The sequence below is a fragment of the Leptonychotes weddellii genome, chromosome 7, assembly GCF_054177405.1.
Source record: "Leptonychotes weddellii isolate Sample4059 chromosome 7, ASM5417740v2, whole genome shotgun sequence".
In the NCBI taxonomy this organism is placed as follows: Eukaryota; Metazoa; Chordata; class Mammalia; order Carnivora; family Phocidae; genus Leptonychotes; species Leptonychotes weddellii.
In genome coordinates, this window is record NC_138375.1 from 87,386,117 (window position 1) to 87,410,244 (window position 24,128).

General features: G+C 40.2%; 1 protein-coding gene across 2 annotated transcripts in view; it reads left to right on the top strand.

The window, feature by feature from the left end:
- DMGDH (dimethylglycine dehydrogenase) overlaps positions 1-24,128 on the top strand; it is a 65,899-nt gene that overhangs the window by 19,874 nt on the left and 21,897 nt on the right. For both annotated transcript variants that reach the window (XM_081826680.1, XM_006731875.3), the window contains exons 6-14: positions 2,843-3,091; positions 4,904-5,102; positions 12,200-12,369; positions 13,090-13,243; positions 14,941-15,106; positions 15,575-15,705; positions 16,953-17,170; positions 19,357-19,514; positions 22,072-22,131. In XM_081826680.1, the coding sequence (XP_081682806.1) occupies positions 2,843-3,091; positions 4,904-5,102; positions 12,200-12,369; positions 13,090-13,243; positions 14,941-15,106; positions 15,575-15,705; positions 16,953-17,170; positions 19,357-19,514; positions 22,072-22,131 (1,505 nt within the window). The remainder of the gene's footprint in view (positions 1-2,842; positions 3,092-4,903; positions 5,103-12,199; positions 12,370-13,089; positions 13,244-14,940; positions 15,107-15,574; positions 15,706-16,952; positions 17,171-19,356; positions 19,515-22,071; positions 22,132-24,128) is intronic.

Genomic DNA, 24,128 nt, shown 5'->3' on the forward strand with positions numbered 1-24,128 from the left:
CTAATGTGTAGCTCAGTGGCATGAACAGAAGCTCTTTATTATGATGTAAGCTTTTTCTCTGCATGGTGAAGAATGTTTCTCTTGACTTCATTTCTAATTGACTCATTAAGCTTTGTAAACTTTACTTAAGAATTTTCCTAACATGGGGGCGCCTGGGTGGCTCAGATGGTTAAGCGTCTGCCTTCGGCTCAGGTCATGATCTCAGGGTCCTGGGATCGAGTCCCGCATCGGGCTCCCTGCTCCTTGGGAGCCTGCTTCTCCCTCTGCCTCTCTCTCTCTCTGTCTCTCATGAATAAATAAATAAAATTAAAAAAAAAAAAAGAATTTTCCTAACATGGTAAATCAGAAATATGATTGGATCATGCCAACATGAAGCCCAGGGTTCAGCCAAAAAAGAATTGCTTAATTTTGCCTGATACTCTGCACGGAAGAATGTCACTGTATAAATCATCCTTGTCACCATATAAACCATCTTATACAAGGAAACTTGTCCATGAACCTTCACTCTTCATTTTAAGTCCATTTAATTAATCATTGCATTTTTCTAAAAAAAATGGAAGGCATTTCCAATAACATTGTTACTGACTCTTCACTTGTTTCTCAGGTCATAATGGTAGATTTTAGTGATTTTTCCATATTTGTCTCTCTTACCTTTGAACTTGGTGGGTGGGTGACGTAGCAAGAGTTGAAGTGTAATTCTGCCAGATTTAGGTTAACTTCCTTGACATATAGAGGAAGAAAATGCCAACAAACACCACCACCATAGGGGAAAACAGCATAGAGCTGGTTATGGAGTTTGAAATCATATAGCTCTAGAATATTTATGTATATGTTCTCTCTGTATTTTAATGATCAAGTGCATTAATAAGCAAGCAATTAGACTCAGAAATTCAAAAATATGTTTGAATAGGACAGAATTTATTTTCTTCATTTTATGTTTTTAATTGAAACAAGTGTATTGAGGATACTATAGTGGTTTGAATTGCCAGGCTAAATATTTTGTTTTCTCATATTTTAAATCTGCTATAGTTGCATATAACTAGAATATATGGCTTTCCTATATTTTCCTACAAAGTCCTGACATTGGCAATTCACATCTTCCTGCTAACAAAAATAAATTAAATCTGTAAGTTATTAAAAAACCAGCAAGAGACTCTAATGCCCACAGGTATGATTTTTGGTTTGCAAATAGACATCCATTTCTGGGACTATTAAACAAGTACGGCCAGTTTAGCCATTAGGCCAGAACAAAACAACAGAACACAGGATGATGTTTAGATAGTTAAATAGAAATAAATTTGGACACATAAGAGTACATAGTCTGGGTTCCCAGACTGATTCATAATTGATAATTCTGTATCTAGCTCTGAACCTCATAATGACAGAGGCTCCAGAACCCCTTATTAGATTCCTAAAAAAGCAGAAGCAGAAATGGTTAAAAGTTAAGAGTGCAACCTCTGAAGAAATAACTTGAATAAGATGCTCTAATCATTTGAATGATTACTCAAAATTATTATGAAGCAAACAACCAAATAGAACCTCTTCCCCCCAAATAATCCACTGATGGGTCAGGTGACACCACTTCCGTGCCATATAATCATTCTAGATTCTGAAATACCTTTATGCAAGTAAAGGTGTCTTAGATTTTTAAAATAAAGTCTTTCCGTAGCAAGAAAACCAATAAAGTGTGATGATTCCAGAGTCTCCTGGTCTTGGTTCCAAGGTCTCTGGACTTTAGCTCCACATCTGTATACTGAAGAGTCACCTGGGGGGAGAATCAAGTGTACTTTCAGCCACAGTTTGACTCCTTCTTCTGCAAAGGTAAAAATAACATTCACTGCCACCAGTAAGACGTTCCCAGCACGCACTGTGAAGTGAGATACACTCTCATACAGGAAGTCCCACCTACTTAGGCGCCCTTTGCTCTTTGCTGTGACTCTTTTTCCCTCCTGCTCTGGACTCCTGGTTCCTTCATGCCCTTTGCAGGAAAGGATCTTACAAATGTATTCTAACTAAACTTTTACAGTAACAGATAAAACTTACTGTGCTCTCTCTCCCAAAGTATATACGTTTTCAATTTTTTTTTTTTAAGATTTTATTTATTTATTTGACAGAGAGAGACACAATGAGAGAGGGAACACAAGCAGGGGAAGCGGGAGAGGGAGAAGCAGGCTTCCCGCAGAGCAGGGAGCCCGATGCGGGGCTCCATCCCAGGACCCTGGGATCGTGACCTGAGCCGAAGGCAGATGCTTAGGGACTGAGCCACCCAGGCGCCCCTATACGTTTTCAAATTTTAAGTTAACAGCACAATTTTGTATTTGTAGAATCTTAGGTATCAGTAACTTGGGGAGAGGAGGGCCTGGGGGATGGAGGGACTGACTTTCAGGACTCTCTTATGCATAATTATTATGTGGATCACACAGGGCCCCTTATTGCTTGATCAACTGTCTTTCAGGAATAGGGTCAGTCCATTACTGTCTTTCTTATCATCATTTGTACATTTTATGTATTTGGGTTGTTTATTTTTCCCTTCAAGTAAATTTGTTTTTGTTGTTGTTTTCCTGCCTTTTTCTGCTTATGGGCAAAATGCTTTTTCAGGAATGAAGTTCCCTTAGATTATAGATATCTTTCAAACGCTGGGGCAGGGTAGAATACAGTCTTCTCTTCCCCCACTCAGTTTTGCAATGACAAAAAATTTAAAGTCGTTATGACATTCTTTTGACTTTGCCATGAGTACTAAAGTCTTCTAAATATTTTATTTTAAAATAAATTGCCATTTTAATGTCAGATGTGGTATGTTTTCGTATGTGGTAACATTTTAAAATGTTTTTTTTTCTTTAAGGATTTTGGGCTCGTGAAGTAGGTAAGATGGTGGGACTAGAACATCCTCTCATTCCGGTCCAGCATCAATATGTTGTTACATCGACTATACCTGAAGTGAAAGCTTTGAAACGGGAACTCCCGGTGCTCCGTGACCTGGAAGGATCCTATTATCTCCGACAGGAAAGGGATGGGCTTTTGTTTGGTCCATACGAAAGTCAGGAGAAAATGAAAGTGCAGGACACATGGGTCACCAATGGAGTCCCTCCAGGTGGGTTCCATAAACGCAAGCGTGTGCAGGTCAGGCACATGTGTTTTGTCTTTTCTGTGGCTGGGGGCTGGCTGTAGATTCAGATGACACCATAATATGAGACTACCGGATACCTGGACTGTGGAGGTGAGCAGTTTGAGGTAAGCTCTGTTCTCATGTCCCTTCGAACAATCACAGCAGAAGTAAGGAAAGAGAAAAGAGGCAGTTGATGACGGAGAAGCTGAAGAAACATATCTTCTGCTGGTTTGGAAGGCTTCAGGTTATTTTTGCCTGCCCACACCAACCTCCTGCCTCCCACTTTTTCCTTAATCCCCTACCTGTTTGGTCTAGTTTTCAGATTTGGGTATGGCTGCTATTGTGTTTTGACAGCTGGAAACAGGACAGGTGTCAGAGACAGGATATCCAGGCTGCTAAGTATGAAAGCCTCAGAGTGCATCACAGAGCAGGATAGGTTGGCCTGCAAACTGAGGCCTTCGCCTACTACGTAAATGGATTAGAAGAGCCCTATGCTAAAGCAGGAGGAACCATAGTTTCTCTTTCCAGTTCTGTAAGGGAGATGGATCTGTTTTTGTTTTTCATGAAACATTTCCACAAGCTAGATTAGAGATAGGTGGTTACATAAGGAGGTCAACAATTAAAACAATCTATAGAAAGTGCTAAAATGTCATTGGGACACTGAAATAAGGGATATAAAGAAATGGAGGAAATTGTACTTTCTAGAATTGTACTTTTGGTAATTATCCTTGGGATAGGGAATGAACCTCTCTCCTGCTCCTCAATCCACCTATGCCCATGTGACAACAGATGATCACTCAGTTGCCTTCCACAGAAGTTCGGCCAGCTCCAGCTAGCTGAGGGCTTTTGTCTTGTTGTGTGGGCTCTGCACATTTGGGCCTGTGTGGAATAGCTCCCGATCTCAGAGGGAGGGCTGATCGCCACCTGAGAGCCTTCCTTTCTGCTCTTCCCTCATGCTGGCAGCCTCTCTTCCAAATAAATGTTGAACAAATATTTAAATAATTGCAGTTGGAGGGAGAGCTGGCCCTGGGTGCATGCATGTCCTGGTCCAAGCCTAGTGGTCTGCGGGCCTCCATGCAACCAACCCAGCGCGCAGTTCACAGGAGAACAGGAGCTGGCTGCCTGCTGTGTGGGAAAGCTCTCAGTACTGGAGGAGAAGTTCTTTCAGAAGCTCCTCTGTGGCCCTGCCTTCAGTCACAGTACCTTTGAGGACTGAGAAAAAGATTGTGTTCCAAGACCCTGACTCTTTTCTCAAAATTCTAGCCCTCAGATACCTGGGGGAGCAGGCTTGAGGAAGGAGGCCTCCATGCCCTTCCTTCTCTGCTGAGAGCTGAAAGGCATCTGGAATCCATTATCCTAGATCCTGGAGTACTTTTCTGTTTATCCCCTGTGTCCTGACATGACTTTGTAAGCTTCCATTTGCCCTTTCCTGGGAAGATAGAATAGACTTTTATGGTGAAGGATAAAAGCTCTGTCTTGACAAACCAATAATTGTTGTTATTTTTTTTTAAACTATGATTGGATTAAATGTTGAAAACTATTAATATACCTAGATTTGAATTTATTACTAATGAAAAAGGTTAACTTTCATGATTTTATTGTTTCAACAAAAATAACATTATTGTTCTCAGTAATGTGATGGGTACCTATCTGTTGATAGTGAATATGAAGTTTAGACTTAAAAAAAAAAAAGGAAGTACCTTCCTACAGACTACCTTTAAATTTCAGATTTAAGTCACTTCAGAGTACATGTCAGGGCAGCTGAAGCATCCTGACCACAATGGTATGTCTATGCAGGGTTTGGAAAGGAGCTCTTTGAGTCTGATCTTGACCGAATCATGGAACATGTTGAAGCTGCCATGGAAATGGTTCCAGTCTTGAAAAAGGCTGACATCATCAATATCGTCAATGGCCCTATCACCTATTCTCCTGACATTCTGCCTATGGTGGGGCCCCATCAGGGAGTCAGAAACTACTGGGTGGCTATAGGCTTTGGGTGAGTATCTCCATTTATTTATTTTTTATTTATTTTTTTAGTATCTCCATTTAATTCAACATTTATTACAGAGTTTTTTTTTCTTTTTTTTAATGGAGTCAAGTATTTTATTTTATTTTATTATTTTTTTAAAGATTTTATTTATTTATTTGAGAGAGAGAGAATGAGAGAGAGGAGCACATGAGAGGGGGGAGGGTCAGAGGGAGAAGCAGACTCCCTGCTGAGCAGGGAGCCCGATGCGGGACTTGATCCAGGGACTCCAGGATCATGACCTGAGCCGAAGGCAGTCGCTTAACCGACTGAGCCACCCAGGAACCCCTGGAGTCAAGTATTTTAGATAAGTCTTGTCTCATAATCTCAGGCCAAGATGGAAAATAGAGGAGGGGCAGAGAGTTTTCTTCCTTTCATGACCATTAAGATGTGAAGAATAAAATATTTCCTTTTTTTTTTAAGATTTTATTTATTTATTTGAGAGAGAGAGGAGCACAAATGGGGGAAGGGCAGAGGGAGAAGGAGAAGCAGACTCACCTCTGAGCAGGGAGCCCAATGTGGGACTTGATCCCAAGACCCTGAGATCATGACCTGAGCCAAAGGCAGATGCTTAACCAACTGAGCCACCCAGGCACCCCAAGGAATAAAATATTTCAATTTTAAAATCCTTACTGTGGATTATTAATGGTTTAATCACTTGTATAAGTTTTAAAGCTTATCACACAGAGGGTAATGATTTCCTGGAAACTTCTCTTTGCATATTTCCTGCCATTTCCATTATTCATGTGTCTTTTCATGCTGTATATGTTCAGGTTGGTCAATTTACCCCAATTTCACAAGGATGTTTTTCTAACACAATGTGACAGACATAATTCAAAATATCAAATGAATAACGTATCTGATGCATTTTTTACCATAATTCATGTTTGTCCAACATAATTTGTTTCTTTATGATTCTTCAGGTTGCTTACTATTTATGATTCCATTACCCATTTGATGTTTCATCTTTAATATTTGTCCCATTAATTTAATGAATATTAATGTCAAGCCCACTTTACCATCATATCAGAGCTTCTAATATTCTATTTTTCTTCCCCATTTTATTTGGCCATTTATTCAACTAATATTTAATGATTGCCAGCTCCGTGCCAGGTCTCTTGGTAGGCACTGGGCTACAGCTGAAGACAAGGCAGTGAGGTCTGTCCAGAGGCACAGGGCTCGTCGGGGTGCTGTCTTGACAATACAGTAGAGAAGCTGTGGTCTGAACCGAGGGAGCAGCAGGGGGTACTGAAAGATAGGAGATAAACTTATTTAGACTTGATGATTGATTGCATTAGGTCTTGAGGACAAGAAAAAAATAACAAATGGTGGCAAACTATCTAACTTGACCCCTGGTTGGATGCTGGGGCCATGGGGAGAGAAAACCAGAAAAATAGTGAGTTTCATTTTTGAGAGTTTGGGTTTGAAGTGTTAAGTTTACATCTGTGTGACATCTAGAGGGAGAAAACCAGATGGAGATATAGGGCTGGAGGGCATAAAGTAACTGAGGGTTTAGGTAATCAGCTGCAGTGTGCATATGCAGGTATGTGCATGTAGGAGTGTTTCTCGTACATTACTTGAATATCTTCTTTGGAGGAATGCCTATTCATATCCTTTGCCCATTCAAAAAAAATGATTATTTGTCGGGGCTCCTGGATGGCACAGTCTGTTAAGCATCTGGCTCTTGGTTTTGGGGGTTTGTGATCTCAGGGTCGTGAGATAGAGCCTGCATGGGGCTCTGTGGTCAGCGTGGAGTCTGCTTAAGACTCTCTCTCTCCCTCTGCTTGCCCCCCCTCCACACACATATCCTGTCTTTTTCAAATAAATAAATAAATCTTTAAAAAAATTATTTGTCTTTTTATTATTAAGTTGTAGGAGTTCTTTATGTATTCTAGATACAAGTCATTTATCAGATACATGATTTGCAAATTTTTTCTCATTCTTTGGGTTGTCTTTTCACTTTCTTGATGGTGTCCACTGAAGCATGAAAGTTTTGAATATTGATGAAGTCTAGAGTGTGTATTTTTTCTTTTTTAGCATGTAGTTCTGGTGTCATATATAAGAAACCATTTTATAACCCAAGTTCATAAAGATTCATACCTATGTTTTCTTCTAAGAGTTTTATAGTTTTAACTCCTACATTTAAATCTTTGATCAATTTTGAGTTAATTTTTGTATGTGGTGTGAAGTAGGGGTCCAACTTCATTCTTGTGTGCATAGCCAGTTATCTCAGCATCATTTATTGAAAAGACTGTTCTTTCCTCATTGAATCGCATTGGCTTCTGTGAAATCTTTTTTTCTGACACTACTTCTGATACCCACATCCAATTTTCTAATTCTTCTACACCAACTGAGTATCCAACAATTCAATTCAATTCTGATGCTGACTTCCAGAGTTAGTGCAGATCCCACTGGTTAAGGACAAAACTGTCTCCACTTCAGACACCAATTGCAAGTTCCAGGGATCACTGTACTTCTGACTGACTGACTATAAATGTGGGAGTTCCTACAACCCCCTTTTCAGGTTTGATAACTCACTAGAATGACTCACAGAAATCAGGAAAACACTTTCTTTTACCCATTTGTTATAAAGGATACAACTCAGTAACAGCCAAATGGAAGAGATACACGGGATGAGGTATGAGGGGGAGGGGCAGTTTTCATGCCTTCTCTGGCACACCATATTTGTAGCACATCAATAAGCTCACCAACCTGAAGGCTCTTGGAACTCTGCCCTTTAGGGTTTTTTATGGAGGTTTCATTACATAGGAATAATTGATTAAATCATTGACCATTGATGATTGACCTTTTTTTTGATGATTGAACTTCTTGCGACCAGCCCTATCCTGAAGCTATTTAACCCCCCAAGTACCTCTCACCCCCCCTTGAGCCATCTCATTAGCATACAAAAGACTATGAATTCCAGAGGTTATTAGGAGTTCTGTGCCAGGAAATGGAGACAAAGACCAAATATTTATTTTTTATTATACCATGACATCCTTGTCAAAAGTCAATTCACATTTATGTATGGGTTTATTTCTGGACTCCCAATTCTATTCCATTGATCTATAGGTCTATCTTCATGCCAGTACCACACTGCTTTGATGACTGTAGCTTTGTAGTAAGTTCTGAAATTAGGAAGTGTGAATCTTTGTTGTTTTTCAAGATTGTTTTGGCTATTTTGGGTCCCTTAAATTTTCATAAAATTTTTAGGATCAGTTTGTCAATTTTTGCAAAGAAGTCACCTAGGATTTTGATAGGTACTGCATTGAATCTGTAGATCAACTTGGAGAGTATTGCCATAACAATATTAAGTCCAATTCATGGACATGGGTTGCCTTTCCATTTATTTAGGTCTTTTAAAATTTCTTTCAACAATGATTTATAGTTTCCAGAGTATAAGTTTCATAACTCTTTTGCTAAATTTATTCCTAAATCTTTATTATTTTTGATTCTGCAATTGACTCAGTCATAGAATTTTTGATTTAGTCAACAACTATTTGTGGATCATTGGCCATGAGCCATGCTCTGAACAAGCAGACAGTATCCCTAGCCTTATTATATTTGTACTTTAATGGAGCATCTATTACTACTCGCCAAGGAAATTAGGAAGTTGCTTTCTTTAGGACACCAGTTACTGATTATCTAGAAATTGTATCTAATTGCATGGGGCTGATGTTGCATTCTTACTCTGATTGTTCTGGGTAATTTTCCCAGATTGTAGACATTGGGAGTTGGATAGGGAAGATGACAGGCGGGGGACGGGCAAAGTACCTTCCTCTCTTTGACAGATTTGGTCTGAACCAAAAAGGACTTCTTGTTATCTAAAAGTTGAGATTGCTAGGATTTTTTTTTATGTAATATGGAATGCTCACATTGGCTGCCCCTCCTGGCTTACATCTGTGATCATTCCCTGTTTCTGGAGGCCAGTGGTTTTCATACCTGGTTGAGCAGCAGAATCATCCTATGGACATGTTAAAAAAGAATCTCAACCTTGTGATTAGTCACTTGAATGTGTTTCATCCTCCTTTACATCCTATCTGTGAAATTCCTATTTGTCAGGAGAACCCATGAAGTCGTGTTGAATCAGAAAACCAGGGATCCCAAAAGATTTTATGCAGATCCAGGGATCTGCATTTCAGTGTTGTCTGTTATTCTGGTACAACCATTCCAGAGAATTTGGGGAATTTGCAAACTGTCTACATAAATGCCAGTGTTCTTTTACCTTACTCACAGATTATCCTCAGTCAAGGCTGTTTTACTTTTGTTTTGTCACAATTCTTTTTTTTTTTTTTTAATATTTTATTTATTTATTTGAGAGAGAGAATGAGATAGAGAGAGAGAGCATGAGAGGGGGGAGGGTCAGAGGGAGAAGCAGACTCCCTGCTGAGCAGGGAGCCCGATGCGGGACTCGATCCAGGGACTCTAGGATCATGACCTGAGCCGAAGGCAGTTGCTTAACCAACTGAGCCACCCAGGCGCCCCAGTTTTGTCACAATTCTAACAAGGTTTTCTGCTTCTAGGTAACTGACACCATGCCCCCAAAATGTTGAATTGATTGTATTGAAATGAATCTAGTTTTCTTGGCTTAGAACAGATTATAAACAGCAAATTAGAGGAGGGGAGAGTGCTATAAGACGTAACATCTGACAGTGTAACAGAGCTGTCATACAAAGCAGACACAAACACTCAAAAAGCACAGGAGCTGGGCCATTTAGAAGAAATGGGCTGTGCAGATTAATGCCAGCATCAGAAGAACCCAACTCTCCTTTCCTCATCTAGTTCCCTTCCACTTCCCCTTCAGACGTTAGTTCCTTATGAAAATCTTATCAACTGGGCACAGGCATACTCTGTTGTTGGTTATACAATGACCCAACAGCCACCATGTATTGCTTGCCTGCTCTGTGCTTTTCAGTGCCATGTCAACGAATTCTCTCTTGCTCCATGCTTACGTTTAGCTCCTAAGCCAGGGGCTCTCAATAGATGTTTCAGAATACTCAGTTGTGTGGCATTTTACATATAACTTGTTAACGGGTAGAGAGCTGAAGTTTGCAAAGGATTTACCTTTAGAAAATAAATTAGACTTGATTCAGGATTATCCTCAATGAACAGCGCTCTGCCCCGTTTATTAGCTCATACACATTGTTCAAAGGGAAAGAACATAATGGTGTGGCAGTGAGACCAAAGGAAACACAGCACAGCCCTGGCTTTGCCCAAAGAGTCTGTCAAGAATGTGACTACTGTCTGTCACGTGTGTCTTGGCTGAAAAAAAAATTGAGAACCAGTGAAGAAATAAAGTCCAATAATAAGGAGTGTACCCTGGGGTCAGATGACTGAGTCTGGGTCCTGAATCTGCTCTTTATTAATGTGTGACCTTAATTTAACCCCTATGTGGGGGCTGGTTTTCCCATTGGTGAAATAAAATTATTAAAGAATAAATCAGCATCTAACAGTACATGTTAGATGGAAACAATACCTGGCAAAGAGCAAGTGTTCAATAAATGTCAATAAAACTTTACACAATTTCAGGTCTTATAACAGCATCTCTAGCTCTCAAAAATGACGGCTTTTGTATATCATAGATGGACCTGGATGAGTGAATTTGGGGGGGGTCTGTGAAAAAGTGTTTACAATACGCAATGAAATAGTTTGTCTTTGACAATATTATTACATATGAAGAATACAAAATGCAAGTATGGATGCCCTCCAAGCAACACCACTGGATGAGTGAATTTTAAGCATATATTTAATCATTTTTATTGCCTTCTTGAAACTTAGTGAAATTGTTTATGGGTGATTTGGATGACCCATGTCACTTTTTAAAATGATTCAGAGAAGTATAAATTATTGCCGTCTTACTCTACTTGAGAAATATCCTCATAACAACTTTAGTCATTCTTTTTTTTTTTTTAAAGATTTTATTTATTTGAGAGAGAGAAAGCATGAGAGAGCACAAGTGGTGGAGAGGGAGAAGCAGGCTGCCCATCAAGTAAGGAGCCCAATGTGGGGCTGGATCCCAGGACCCCGGGATCATGACCTGAGCCAAAGGCAGACACTTAACCGTCTGAGCCACCCAGGCGCTCCAGTCATTCATTTTTATAAAATAGCCAAACTGGTATCTTGTGGGGAAAGTTAGTTAACATTTATAGTCTTTGCTAAGGTTCTCCCAAGCTCTCAGAGTGATTCTGGCTGTTAGAATCCATTTGGGATACTGGAATTTCTGGTATTTTGAGGTCTGCTCATGTAGCTCCTTTTCTTGGTCATTCGCCCATGACTTTCCGCTCATCCAATTACTCAGATGCTTCTCTTGACCTAAACCACAGATAAACCTACAGGAAAGTCCTTCATTACTAGAGTGAGTGGGTAGAACTGCATGCAGCCAGTGTAAAACTGTGATTCCTTCATCTCAGATCCAATTATCTGCCACAGTCATGTTCTTAGTTTTAAAGCATCATCATATAGAAATAGAAAACAAGCCTACCCTTGCCACCAAGTGACCCATTCGTTGCAAAATACAAGGGAGAGTGGTCCTTTCCCTCTCCTCCCTACAAGTCCCTGGTTGAGTGCCTCTTGCTCTGAATGCTTCTGAGATCAAGGTTCCAGGTCCCTGCACAGAGGTCATCGCCTAAGGGGGCCTGAACTAAATTGAGTCTGAGAAGAGATGCATGTGCCCCTGGGCAGTGTACAGTTTCTCCTGCAAGCTTCCTATCACTCAAAATAATCCTAGCTCCAGGGGTCTGAGAAGATAACAACTAAGCCTTCCCCTTTGTTTCCTTTCCTCCATTTTCCTAAAGTGAGCCTCTTTCCTAGCTAAGAGCTGTAGGCTATTTTGCAGGTGTGCATCTCTTGAAACTATGGAAACAAACTAGCTATCAAGTCAGGTCCCTTTAATCTGGATGCCTGAACATGTATTTTTTTTTTGAGGAAAAAAACTACATTATGTTGTCGAATGTTCTAAATAGCACAGAACACTCCAACTTGGAGGACCTGTAAAATAGTTGGACATGTTTCATTATCTGAAAACTACATATGTTAATAACAGTGTATTTATCTCTGTATTTTGAAAGATACGGCATAATCCATGCTGGTGGGGTAGGGAAATATCTCAGTGACTGGATCCTGCACGGAGAACCTCCATTTGATCTGATAGAATTGGATCCCAATCGCTATGGCAAATGGACAACAACTCAGTACACTGAGGCCAAAGCAAGAGAGTCATATGGATTCAACAATATTGGTAACGTGCAAATTTACTATTGTCTACAAAGTGTGTACAGAATTGACTTGCAGTGCCTCTGATTCTAGTTGCTTGCTATTCTGTGCATTGTGGTAGGAGTACTTAGGGATTCTAATAAGCACTATGCCTTTAAGACACAACAAGGAATCTATATGAATGTGTATATTTAATGTGTAGAGTGCATCAGCGATTTTAAGTTCTAAATCCACTTTTACTTTATCCTTGGATTGTTATATAAATGAAAATTTGGGTTTTTTTACATAAATTTTTAAAAAGATTTATTTATTTGAGAGAGCGAGTGAGCAAGCCAGGGGGAGGGGGAAAGGGAGAGGGAGAGAGAGTCCCAAGCAGACTCTGCGCAAAGCCCAGAGTTTGACTTGGGGCTCCATCTCAGGACCCTGAGATCATGACCTGAGCCAAAACCAAGAGTCAGTTGCTTGGCTGACTGAGCCACCCAGGTGCCCTTTTACATTATTTTTTAAATTGCAGTGTAGTTGACCTACGATATTATGTTAGTTTCAGGCATACAACATAGCGATTTGACATTTGTATACATTGTGAAATGGTCACCACAAGAAGTGTAGTTACCATCTTTTACATAAGTTTCATACACATATATGCTTCTGGATGTTAAGAACTGTGTTTTCTATTTTTTGAGTGCCTTCAAAATTGTTTATAGTTTTGGTTATGTGCTATTTAGGTATAGTTTTCCTTTTTCAGTTGGTTATCCTAAAGAAGAACGATTCGCCGGGAGGCCGACTCAGCGAGTCAGTGGGCTTTATAAAACCCTGGAGTCTAAGTGTTCCATGGGGTTCCATGCAGGCTGGGAGCAGCCACACTGGTTCTACAAACCGGGCCAGGACACTCAGTACAGGTAAGTGAATGACATAACCTGCCTGTGGCTCCGAATGTAGAATGAAATTTTGGAGATGGAATGGAAGGACATAAGAGAAATGCTGTCCCCTGCCCCAAGTCACTTCACCCCATTCCGAAGAGCATTGAGCCTTTTCCTACAAAACTTATTTTCTGGCGGTGGAGGCGTTAGTCTATCCCATGTGACATTGGCTCACATCTAGGACCCCTGTGGCCTCCAGAGTTCTACAGCCAGCTCAGGTGATGCCTCCACTTGGCATTTTCCAGGAGCTCAGAGGAACCTTCCCCATCCCCTCTACATCCCCACCTGGCTTCAGTTGGCTCCTAAAGATGTGTCCTGGTTTAGGATGCCTAGTCAAATCCCATCTAATGGAAATAGTATGGCAATATGGATTTTCTATTGATCAAGGAAGAGCTCATAGCGACAGCTTTCTAGTGTGTGTGCAGTGAGTCATGTAAATTATATGTACTGTTGATAAATTAAGAGGAAAGATCATTTCCTTAGCATTTGACATTAAGCTAAAGCATAAAGCATCCCACTAAACAATTCTCTGAATTCCTCTAAAGCTGTTGCCATCGTTGTACTTGGATTACACACCCTTGTTGTCATTTGGGATTAATAGTGATTATATATTTTTTCTCATAAGAATCCATAAACCAAGAGAAAACAAATAGCAAATGTAGAAATTGTTATCTCTCACTCACTCTTTTTTGGACTTGTCATTTTGCTTATTTAAGCAGGTTTTGATGTCTACTTTAAGACCAGATCTAAATGGTATAAAGGATAGTAGAGGCCCAGTTGTTGATTAATGAATTTGGGCTCAGTAGACAGTTGGTCTAGAATATCTGGGGGCAAAATACTGGTTCGGTTTTTCCTAAAGGACTCAGGTAAATGCCCGATCTGTTCTTCACCTTTGCTCTTTGGATCTGACCTGTTTCTTCTATTATTTTAATAATTAAACAACTGAAAACTCATTTAGCAGACAGTTGTCTGTTCTGTGGTTAAAATACCACATTAGAAGTCAACTTTATCAAGTAGAAAGGTCCCTGAATGAGTCAGTAGACTTTTGTTCCTGGCCAAGCTCCGTCATTTACTAAGACAAAAGCCTTGGAAAACACCTTATGCCTTTTCTCTGAAAAATGAAGATGTTGGACCAAGTCCTTGCTTATTCTGGGTATGGACCAACAGCATGAGCATCACCTGTTAGAATGCAGAGTGTAGGGCCTCACCCCAGACCTGCTGCATTAGAATCTGCATTTTAACAAGTGCAAGTGATTTGTAATTGCATCCAGAAGCACTGGACAAGATCGCTCTACCCCATTATATTCTGATTTAATTAGGTCCAAAAAAATGTGATATTTTTTACATGCTCCCCAGGTGATTCTAATATGCAACCAAGATCAAAAAACTCAGTACTGGTAGACTTCTATGCTTTCTTCCAGATCTGAGAGCCCACATGTCCTAACTTAATTTCTAGTTAATTAATACTATGTCGTTCACTACAAAATGGGTCAAAGGAATAGAAGAGTACCTTTAAAGAATCAGTTTCTACCATATGTGTATGATTTACAGAACAGAACTTTGGGTTGTACTTTTTTTCCCAAATGGGATTTTCTAGGTTAACAGTGTTTAATAAATATTCTGTAATTTTTTTGAAAATGAATGACAGCTGTTTTATGACAAACATTGTGTTTCAGGCCCAGTTTTTGCCGCACAAACTGGTTTGAGCCTGTAGGATCTGAGTATAAACAGGTTATGCAAAAAGTAGGGGTTATTGACCTGTCACCGTTTGGCAAGTTTAACATCAAAGGCCAAGACTCTGTTCGACTGTTGGACCATCTCTTTGCAAATGTCATTCCAAAGGTAAATAACCTTATATGGGTACAAGGTTCAGGATTCTGGTCTGCTTAATTCTCTGTCCTCTCATATTTTTTTTTAATTAGTATGTTATTTTAGTCCACCTAATGATTTTTCTATGAATGCCGGAGCTCTTCAACTGACCATGAATATTCTAGCTAATTTTCTAATTTAAATTTTGTTGAACAAATTATCATCCAAGGACCTTATGACTTTGCTAAATTGTGTCAGTAGGGAACTGCAAAATTGACTCAAGTGTAATTTTTATGACAAATAGTTATAATTATCATTGAATCTAAGAACTTCAAAATTAATCTTGGGTCTAGGTTTAAAGATAGTTCACACAATTGATATAAATGGTAAGATTCAAACGTTTTTCATTGTTGACACTTGCATTTTTATTTCCATGTTGTGTTAAAAGGATACATAAGATTTTAATTGCATCCTGAGGTAATTTTTAATTCTTTTGTGTAGGTGGGTTTTACAAATATAAGTCACATGTTGACACCAAAAGGTCGAGTGTATGCTGAGTTGACTGTTTCTCACCAAACTCCTGGGGAGTTTTTACTAATAACTGGTTCTGGATCTGAACTTCACGATCTTAGGTAAGTATGCACCTAATAAGAAAATTTTATATGGATTATATACTGACTCAATCTTGCAGTGCGCTTTTCTTTTACCAATTAAAGTACAACTTTAATCTTAAACCTTATTGTTTCAAATAAATTTCATGTCTTTTATAGGAAATTATTTGAAGTGAGGGACCCTGTCCCCACACCCCTCAAAGGTAATCCATCCATAGGGTTTGCTGGTTCTAAAAACATTAACTCCCAATTATTAGACATCATCAATGTGTCAGAACTCTTTTTAGACATTATCTCAATTAATTCTCTTAATAGATATATCTGCAAGGTCTATATTATTCCCATTTTCATGTGAGAAAACTGAAGTTTGAGTTAGAGTAACTTGCGTAAGTCACTCCTTTTGATTCTGATGCCCATGTTCAGTCCACTTCAGTAAGCTGCCTCCCTGGGTTATCTTCCTCCTTCTTCATGCTTTGTGCTCTCTGGCCCAAAGCTAGATTTAAATCGTTGACTTGCCAGGTCAATCCTTCACATGAGTCTTTGGTCTATGATTTAGTCTACTATCAAATCTGTAGTCTTTAATATTCCAAAAATATTTCGAATCCTGTTGTTTAATAAATGTCTTACTCTGAGATTCTCACTATGATTGTAAAATGATGCAATTTATACCCTCCAATCCAAGATGTATCTTAGTAACTTAGCTTTGTGTAAATTCAGATGATCATTTTATGTAGCTCCAGGGACTCTCAATAAATTATAAACAAACCCTAAAACTGGGTTCCAATAACTCATCAAGACTTAGAAATTGAAACTAGTCTTTAGAGTTCGTATTGTTTCCTTTTGATCATCAAAGCAATTATGTGTCTGGTGGCAGGCACATTATTAACCTTTAGCAGCACAAATGTGCCTCCCATGTATAGGTATTAGAGAAAATTTGGGTTTAAATTAATTCTCAAAGATTGAATCTTTAGTTTAAATGCAATAGGGCTGTCACTATTTAAAAGAATTATGTGGCAGGTTTAAATTGAAGGATCCTTCTCTACTGTGAAAAATTATCCCCAAATTTATAAGTGGGTGGTTTAAAGAGAATCACTTAACATCTCTGGGACTCAGTTTCCTCAACTTAAAAAATTAGGTTATTATACAAAATGACACTCTGGGGACTTCCTGGTAATTCTAGACACAGAGCATGTCTTCAGAGAATTAATATGTCACCAACATGCATTATTCAAGCAAGATTTAACACAATGTTTATGACTCAAATGCAGATGGATTGAAGAAGAGGCAGTCAACGGTGGATATGATGTTGAAATTAAAAACATAACCGATGAACTTGGAGTCCTTGGTATTGCAGGGCCCCATGCAAGAAAGGTTCTTCAGAAACTGACCACTGAAGATCTTAGTGATGAAGTTTTCAAGTTTCTTCAAACCAAGTCTTTAAAGGTTTCAAACATTCCTGTCACTGCTATTAGGATATCTTATACTGGTAAGAATTGGAAAACAATTTTCTAAAATTTAAGAGAAGGTCTCTAAAATTTAAAAGAAGCTAGCCCAAATGAACATGAGCACATGCATGTACACCTGTGTGTGCGCATGCACACACACACACAAACACGAATACACTGACTTTTGTCAGTCTAACTATGGAGGAAGATTTCTCCTGTCCAACTCTTATAATAATTCTGTCTATTCACTCCTAGTCTGGGAGAGTCATTTCCCAGATTTCCAATTGTTGTTCCAATCCCATGGCTTCTTATTATTTGGAAGGGTAGATAAAAAAGTTGGAAGAGGATAGCTGTTAGAATAGTTGGAAGGGCTGACAGCATGTTCAGGTCAGCTGACTCTTTCTAGGAACATTCAAGATGGTCTCCCATAGAGGTGCCTGGGGGGCTCAGTAGGTTAAGCATCTGCTTGTGCTCTCTCTCTCTCTCTGTCTCTCTCTCTGTCAAATAAGTAAATTTTTAAAATCTTTAAAAAAAAAAAAAAGATGGTCTTCCATAGATAGAATCTCTCAGAGACCTTCTTAAATGTATCAGGCACCTCTCTTCAAGTATTACCATTAAGGCTCTTTTAGGGAAGTCTTCTTATAGCACCTAACTTTGTGCATTGTATGTGTTTGAAATGGAAATAAATGAATGCTCTTCAGTTCCCCATTGGTGCTGTGGGCTCACTTCCAACTTCCTCTAGCCCTCCGTGTTCTTTCATAGAAAGAGTACTTGGTGGGGGCGCCTGGATGGCTCAGTCGTTAAGTGTCTGCCTTTAGCTCAGGTCATGATCTCAGGGTCCTGGGGTCGAGTCCTGCATCGGGCTCCCTGCTCGGCGGGAAGCCTGCTTCTCCCTCTCTCACTCCCCCTGCTTGTGTTCCCTCTCTTGCTGTGTCTCTCTCTGTCAAATAAATAAAATCTTAAAAAAAAAAAAAGAGTACTTGGTGCCCAGGCATTCATTCAATTACATGTTACTCAGAACATGTTCTGGTGGTGTCCTGGAAAAACACATCACCATCAGCCCTCAACATTGGCGAACAAGGAGAACATACATAAAGTCTGAAGGCTATAGTTCTTCTCTGGGCTTCCACTGTCCACTTTTCCCATCCTTCTTTCACCTGACCTTCGCAAAATGGTGACTAGCATAAAACATAAGCAGAATAAAAAATAAACAAGACTATTTGGGTTGGGTTTCATTTCCTATGGTTTTTGCCCACAGCTCTCATGGTGACTAAAAGGACCGAGTGGGGAAGAAAAGGGGTGTGGGGGGCACTAGAGTTAATGGCTGTCCCACAGTGAAGACCATTTGAATAATTGTCAGTGCCTATATTTTTAAGCCTTGTGATTTTGGGGCAAGGAATTGGGGGTTGAGGTTTCTTTCTTTCTTAATTTAAATAAAGATTTATTTGTTCATTTGAGAGAGAAAGCAAGAGAGCAGGAGCAGGGGGAGGGGCAGAGGGAGAGGGAGAGAGAATCCACAAGCAGACTCCCCACTCCCCGCTGACCCAGGGCTCAATCCCAGGACCTGGAGATCATGACCTGAGCTGAAACTAAGAGTTGGCCGCTTAACCGACTGAGCCACTCAGGCGCCCCAGGGGTTGAGGTTTCTAAACCTCAAATTCCTGGGCGCCTGGGTGGCTCAGTCGGTGAAGCGACTGCCTTCGGCTCAGGTCATGATCCTGGAGTCCCGGGATGAGTCCCGCATCGGGCTCCCTGCTCGGCAGGGAGTCTGCTTCTCCCTCTGACCCTCCCAACCCTCCCCCCTCTCCTGTGCTCTCTCTCTCAGTCTCTCTCTCTCAAATAAATAAATAAAATCTTTACAAAAAAAATAAAATAAAATAAACCTCAAATTCCTTATCATGATAAACTATGCCATGCTAATTACTCACTTAATATCATGAAGCTGAGGTCAAGGGTCCAGATTAATTCCTATATTAACATCTTTCTGTGTCATGAGAAGATGTGTCCTAGATATCGCTCTGTGTGTGGGAAACAGGATGGGGCATGAATGCATCTGTGGTATGGCAGGCTCCTTTGCAACTTTTTTGTGAACTGGTCTTTTAAAACTCAACCATGTCTATATTATATAAGTGGACCCTCTGCATTTATTTATGTGTTTTAGCTAATGTGCGTTAGACCAAGTAACCATTGCTCTTACTCTAGTGTGGTACTTGTGGGTTTGTTTCAGGTGAGCTGGGTTGGGAGCTGTACCACAGACGAGAAGATTCTGCAGCTCTCTATGACATTATCATGAATGCAGGCCAGGAGGAGGGAATCGATAATTTCGGAACATACGCCATGAATGCATTAAGACTGGAGAAAGCTTTCAGAGCCTGGGGGTCAGAGGTTTGAAACGCCAGCATCTTCATTACAATTTTGTTTATTGTGTCCGACTTTTGTGTAAGGGCGAGTTTTAATTGCATTAACATCGGCTGACTGTTATGTCAGAAATGATGTGTTATTAGATAACTTTATTTAATTAAGGGAAGATGTTTTTCTCCTTCACTTCCTCCCAGTTGAAAGTTCGGTGGAATTATGACACACTGTTTATTCTGCTTTAATTCCTCCCGCTTGGCAGAGAGCCCTGGACATCCATCTCTGACTGTGTGTGGAGCTGCGGCTCTGGGGGCCTGCTTACCCCACAGTATAGGAGGGGCGCTTTTCAAATTCTTCTTCTTCCTCTGTCGCCTTGCCCACCCTCACTTTCTTCTTATGTACCTTTTGGGGAAATCACACCGAAAGGTGTCTTTATGAGGAAGAGAGTTGGTGATCTAGGATATGTTGGTCCAGCTTGCTTCCACCACTGAAAATGGGAACTAAGGGTTTCTGTGTGGAGAGTTTCACACCATTTTCATAGGCATGATTTATTTTACTTTCAGCTCTCCCTGAAGAAGTTATTATTGGTGATTCTTAGGCAAGGGGTTTGGAGTTGGGGTTATCTGAATTATCCCTGTTCTATACACAATCGCATTGAGAAACAGTAAACTTGGTCCAGATTAAACAGAAGTGGCCAAACTCTGGTTCAAACTCTGTTCTGTTTTATCTCCATTGGCAGGCTATCTCTGGACCCCATCATTTTTTCATATTTCCTTAGAAGTTGTTTCTTTGAGTTTGAGGCCTGACAAGTGACATAAAGGATAGTAGTAAAGGATATACTTCAGAGTGGGGTCTCTTGGGTTTGAATTTATCCTCCATCACATATTAGCTACATGGACTTAACCCTCCAGAGCCTCTGTTTACTTTTCTATAAAATGAAGATTATCTTTTTTTTTTTTTTTTAAGATTTTATTTCTTTATTTGAGAGAGAAAAAGAGAACACAAGTGGGGGGTGAGGAGGGGCAGAGGGAGAGGGAGAAGCAGATTCCTCACTGAGCAGGGAGCCTGATGCTGGACATGATCCCAGGACCCTGAGATCATGACATGAGCCGAAGGCAGATGCTTAACCGACTTCGCCACCCAGACGCTCCTAAAATGAAGATTCTCTTTCTCTTACAAAGTTATCAGAGATATTAGATAAAATTCCTAGCATGTAATGAATTTAATTGGAGGGCAAGGTGGGTTTGAAAGCATAGACAAGGCCCTTGGAACATCCAGACTGTGGGCAGAAGCAAGTGGGCTTCTAGGTGCAGAGGGAGCTTCCAGGAGCCACTGAAAGAACCAGGGCTTTGGCGCAAGTTGCCATTTTTTTTGTAGGAGAGGCGCTCTATTAGGGGATTCTCAGCCTACAGCGAGGGCCTTCGATGGGGCTGCCGCAGGGAGAGAAACAGAGGACAGCTCTATCCTCACACTCCTCAAGGAAGGAAGCAGCAGATGCAGCCTTTGGGAGTTAGCCATTTCTCCACCCTCCTGCCTTCCATTTTCTCCTCCTTGCTCTCCCCAAGCCTGACTCCGAAAAGCGCTTCTTCCTCCCACGTCCCTCTGATTTCCCAGCAATACCGGCACGCCCTCTAGTGGTGTCACAGCAATCTTCTGTGCTTTGTTCTCCTTTTTTTCCTAGAGAAATTCTGAAACTTTGAGCAGATAAAAAAATAAGTTTAGAGTTGCTCAAATTGATTAGGAAGTATGAGAGACCAAATTTTGTATCATATAAAACAAGTTTATATTACTTATCTAATTTATATGAGTGCTATGTTGTCTTTTTAAAAAAGTTTGGCTACTTTTTATGGAGTTTCAACCAGTTCTCTTGGTGCAAAAGGGAACAGTAATAAAACAAACAAAATCCAGTAACTTCAGATCTAGTCCCAAAGAGTGGCTTTAGCTTCAACTTAAAGTATATTGTAATTACTCAACCATATATGAAAAGGCTGAGATTCAATCTCTGTTTCCTTTTCTCTTTCTTGAACTCTGTCGAAGCCATTTTCCTACCATCTGCTTTCTCCTCCGCTTGTCCTGATTCCTGGCTAATTGTAAGATAAGTATATTACCTAATAACTTTTCAAGACCTAACTATGTAACACTATTATATAAGAACGTATTAGAGTCTTATTTTGGGGAGGATCAGCATGTCATGGTATCCCTCAGATATTTATTAGTAAAAGAGCCATGGGAACAAACTGAATTTTAGGGTCTAATATGCTGTTCCAATGATAATACTTCCTGACGGGCTACATTTCAATTTTAGATTTAAAAATTACTTTAAAGACCAGTCTATAACTTTCCTTTCAGAATCTATGTTCAAAATCCAAAAGTGTTTCTCTTCCCTAAAAAAAAGAACATATGAAGGTGATGTTACTGAAATGATTTCCACTCATCTAAGATTTAAAATGTGTCCAGGGGCATCTGGTTGGCTCAGTTAGTAGAACACGTGACTCTGGATCTCGGGGTTGTGAGTTCTTGCCCCATGTTGGGTGTAGAGATTACTTGAAAATAAAATCTTTTTTAAAAATGTGTGCTTCCCTTTCAGATGAACTGTGATACAAATCCTTTGGAAGCCGGACTGGAATATTTTATAAAGCTCAACAAGGTATGTTTATATTCCAAAGTGTTCTTGAAGTAATTCTTAAAATTATGAGGCTGTTTTGTGACAGAGCCATGCTTTAAAATTTAACCAAGTGTGATTATAGGACAAATGAGTTGAACATAAATACTAAGCATTGCTCAGGTGCTTTGTATTGAGCGCTTGTCAAAATTAGGTATCAGTTCAAACTATTGCAGTGTGCTTGTAGATGTAGGATAGCAGAATCCAGCAACTTTAAAGACTAAATCTAAATTCTGGGATAAAAATTACTAAGGAGAAGATGTCAGTAGACATTCTTATCAATCCTGGTGATTTGTGAAGTCACACGTTAGCTCATCAAACATACAGCATTAATTTTCTCTCCCTGGGTGCTCACAGCATAAAGCAGCCTCCCCTCAGCAGATCTATCCATCTGCTTATTAGGCACTTTTATATGTAAGTGCAACATTTCAAATGTGTTCAGCAGAAAATGGGTATTTACTGAGAAGCCAATACAAATATGATAACTGATATTAACAGTCCAAAGGGAATCCCTACATTAGTAGTTCCCAAAGTGTGGGCCTCAGACAGAGCATCAGCATCACCTGGGAGCTTGTGAGAAATGCAAATTCTGGAGCACCTGGGTGGCTCAGTCGTTGAGCGTCTGCCTTCGGCTCTGGTCATGGTCCCAGGGTCCTGGGATTGAGCCCCACATCGGGCTCCCTGCTCTGCGGGAAGCCTGCTTCTCCCTCTCCCACTCCCCCTGCTTGTGTTCCCTCTCTCGCTGTGTCTCTCTCTGTCAAATAAATAAATAAAATCTTAAAAAAAAAAAAAGAAATGCAAATTCTCAGATCTCACCCCAGACCTGCTAAGTCAGAATCTCTGGGACTCAGGCCAAGAAACCTGTGTTTTAATTAGCTGCAGGGGATTCTGATGCACCTAGTTTGAGAAGCACCATCCTACATAATTATTGTGGGAAAGCACATTTATCACCACCTAAGTCATCTGTACAAGTCCTAAAGTTCTAAATGAAGTGATCCTATTGTTATGGACTGAATGATTGTGTCCCTCGAAAATTCCTCTGTTGAAGTCCTAATCCCCATGTGATGCTAGTTGGAGGTGGGGCCTTTGGGAGGTAATCAGGTTTAGGTGAAATCATGAGGGTGGGGTCTCCACGATGGAATTAGTGTTCTCACGAGTGCGGGAAGACGCGGAGCTCGCTTTCTGTCCACATGGTGAGGCCACGGCGATAAAGTAGCTGCGAACCAGAAAGAGAACGCTCACGGGGGAGCTGAATTGGCCGGCGCCTCGGTCTTTGACTTCCCAGCCTCCAGAACCGTGAGAAATAATTTCCCGGGGTTAAAGCCGCCTAGTTTGTGATATTTCGTTACAGCAGCCTGAGCTGACTCAAACACCCACCGAGTAGCGTCTTAGTTACTGGAAAAGAACTTAACAGCGATGCAGTTAGTGGAAGTATTGGAGAGGACAACAGCTGCTGCTGTGGGGGATACTTGTTAGAATTCCAGAAATAAACTGTCCTGTTGAGGTGCCAGTAAGCAAAAGTAAAGGCCGTTTTCCCATTCTGTGGAACTGTGTGACCACATGCATATGAACCAGGCGAAGGAAACTTTTTAATGCTCCTGCCTCAAGTTCCCAAATTCTAAGCTAAGCTATTAACATAATCATGTATATTTATAGTATTAGGTTTTAGGAAAGAGAACCTCCTTAAGGGTTTTAAAGGGAATATCTTTCTGTACGTTTTCCCTATGACTTTTATTTTTATGATGTACCATCTGCCTCCAGACCAGAGAAAGCAGGTGCTTGGAATTTGGGCAGACCCTTGCAGCAGATTGCTCCTTCTGATAACAGAAGTCTTGGTTTAGCTGTTTAAAATAAGGATAAAAATGGCCTGGCTCTTGAAAGCACTAAAGTTCTGTTGTTGGTCACCAATAGGTAAATAGATAACTGACTCTCTTGCTTCACAGTGTTTGGGTATTATTGTTTGGGGAGAAGGCATAGATAAA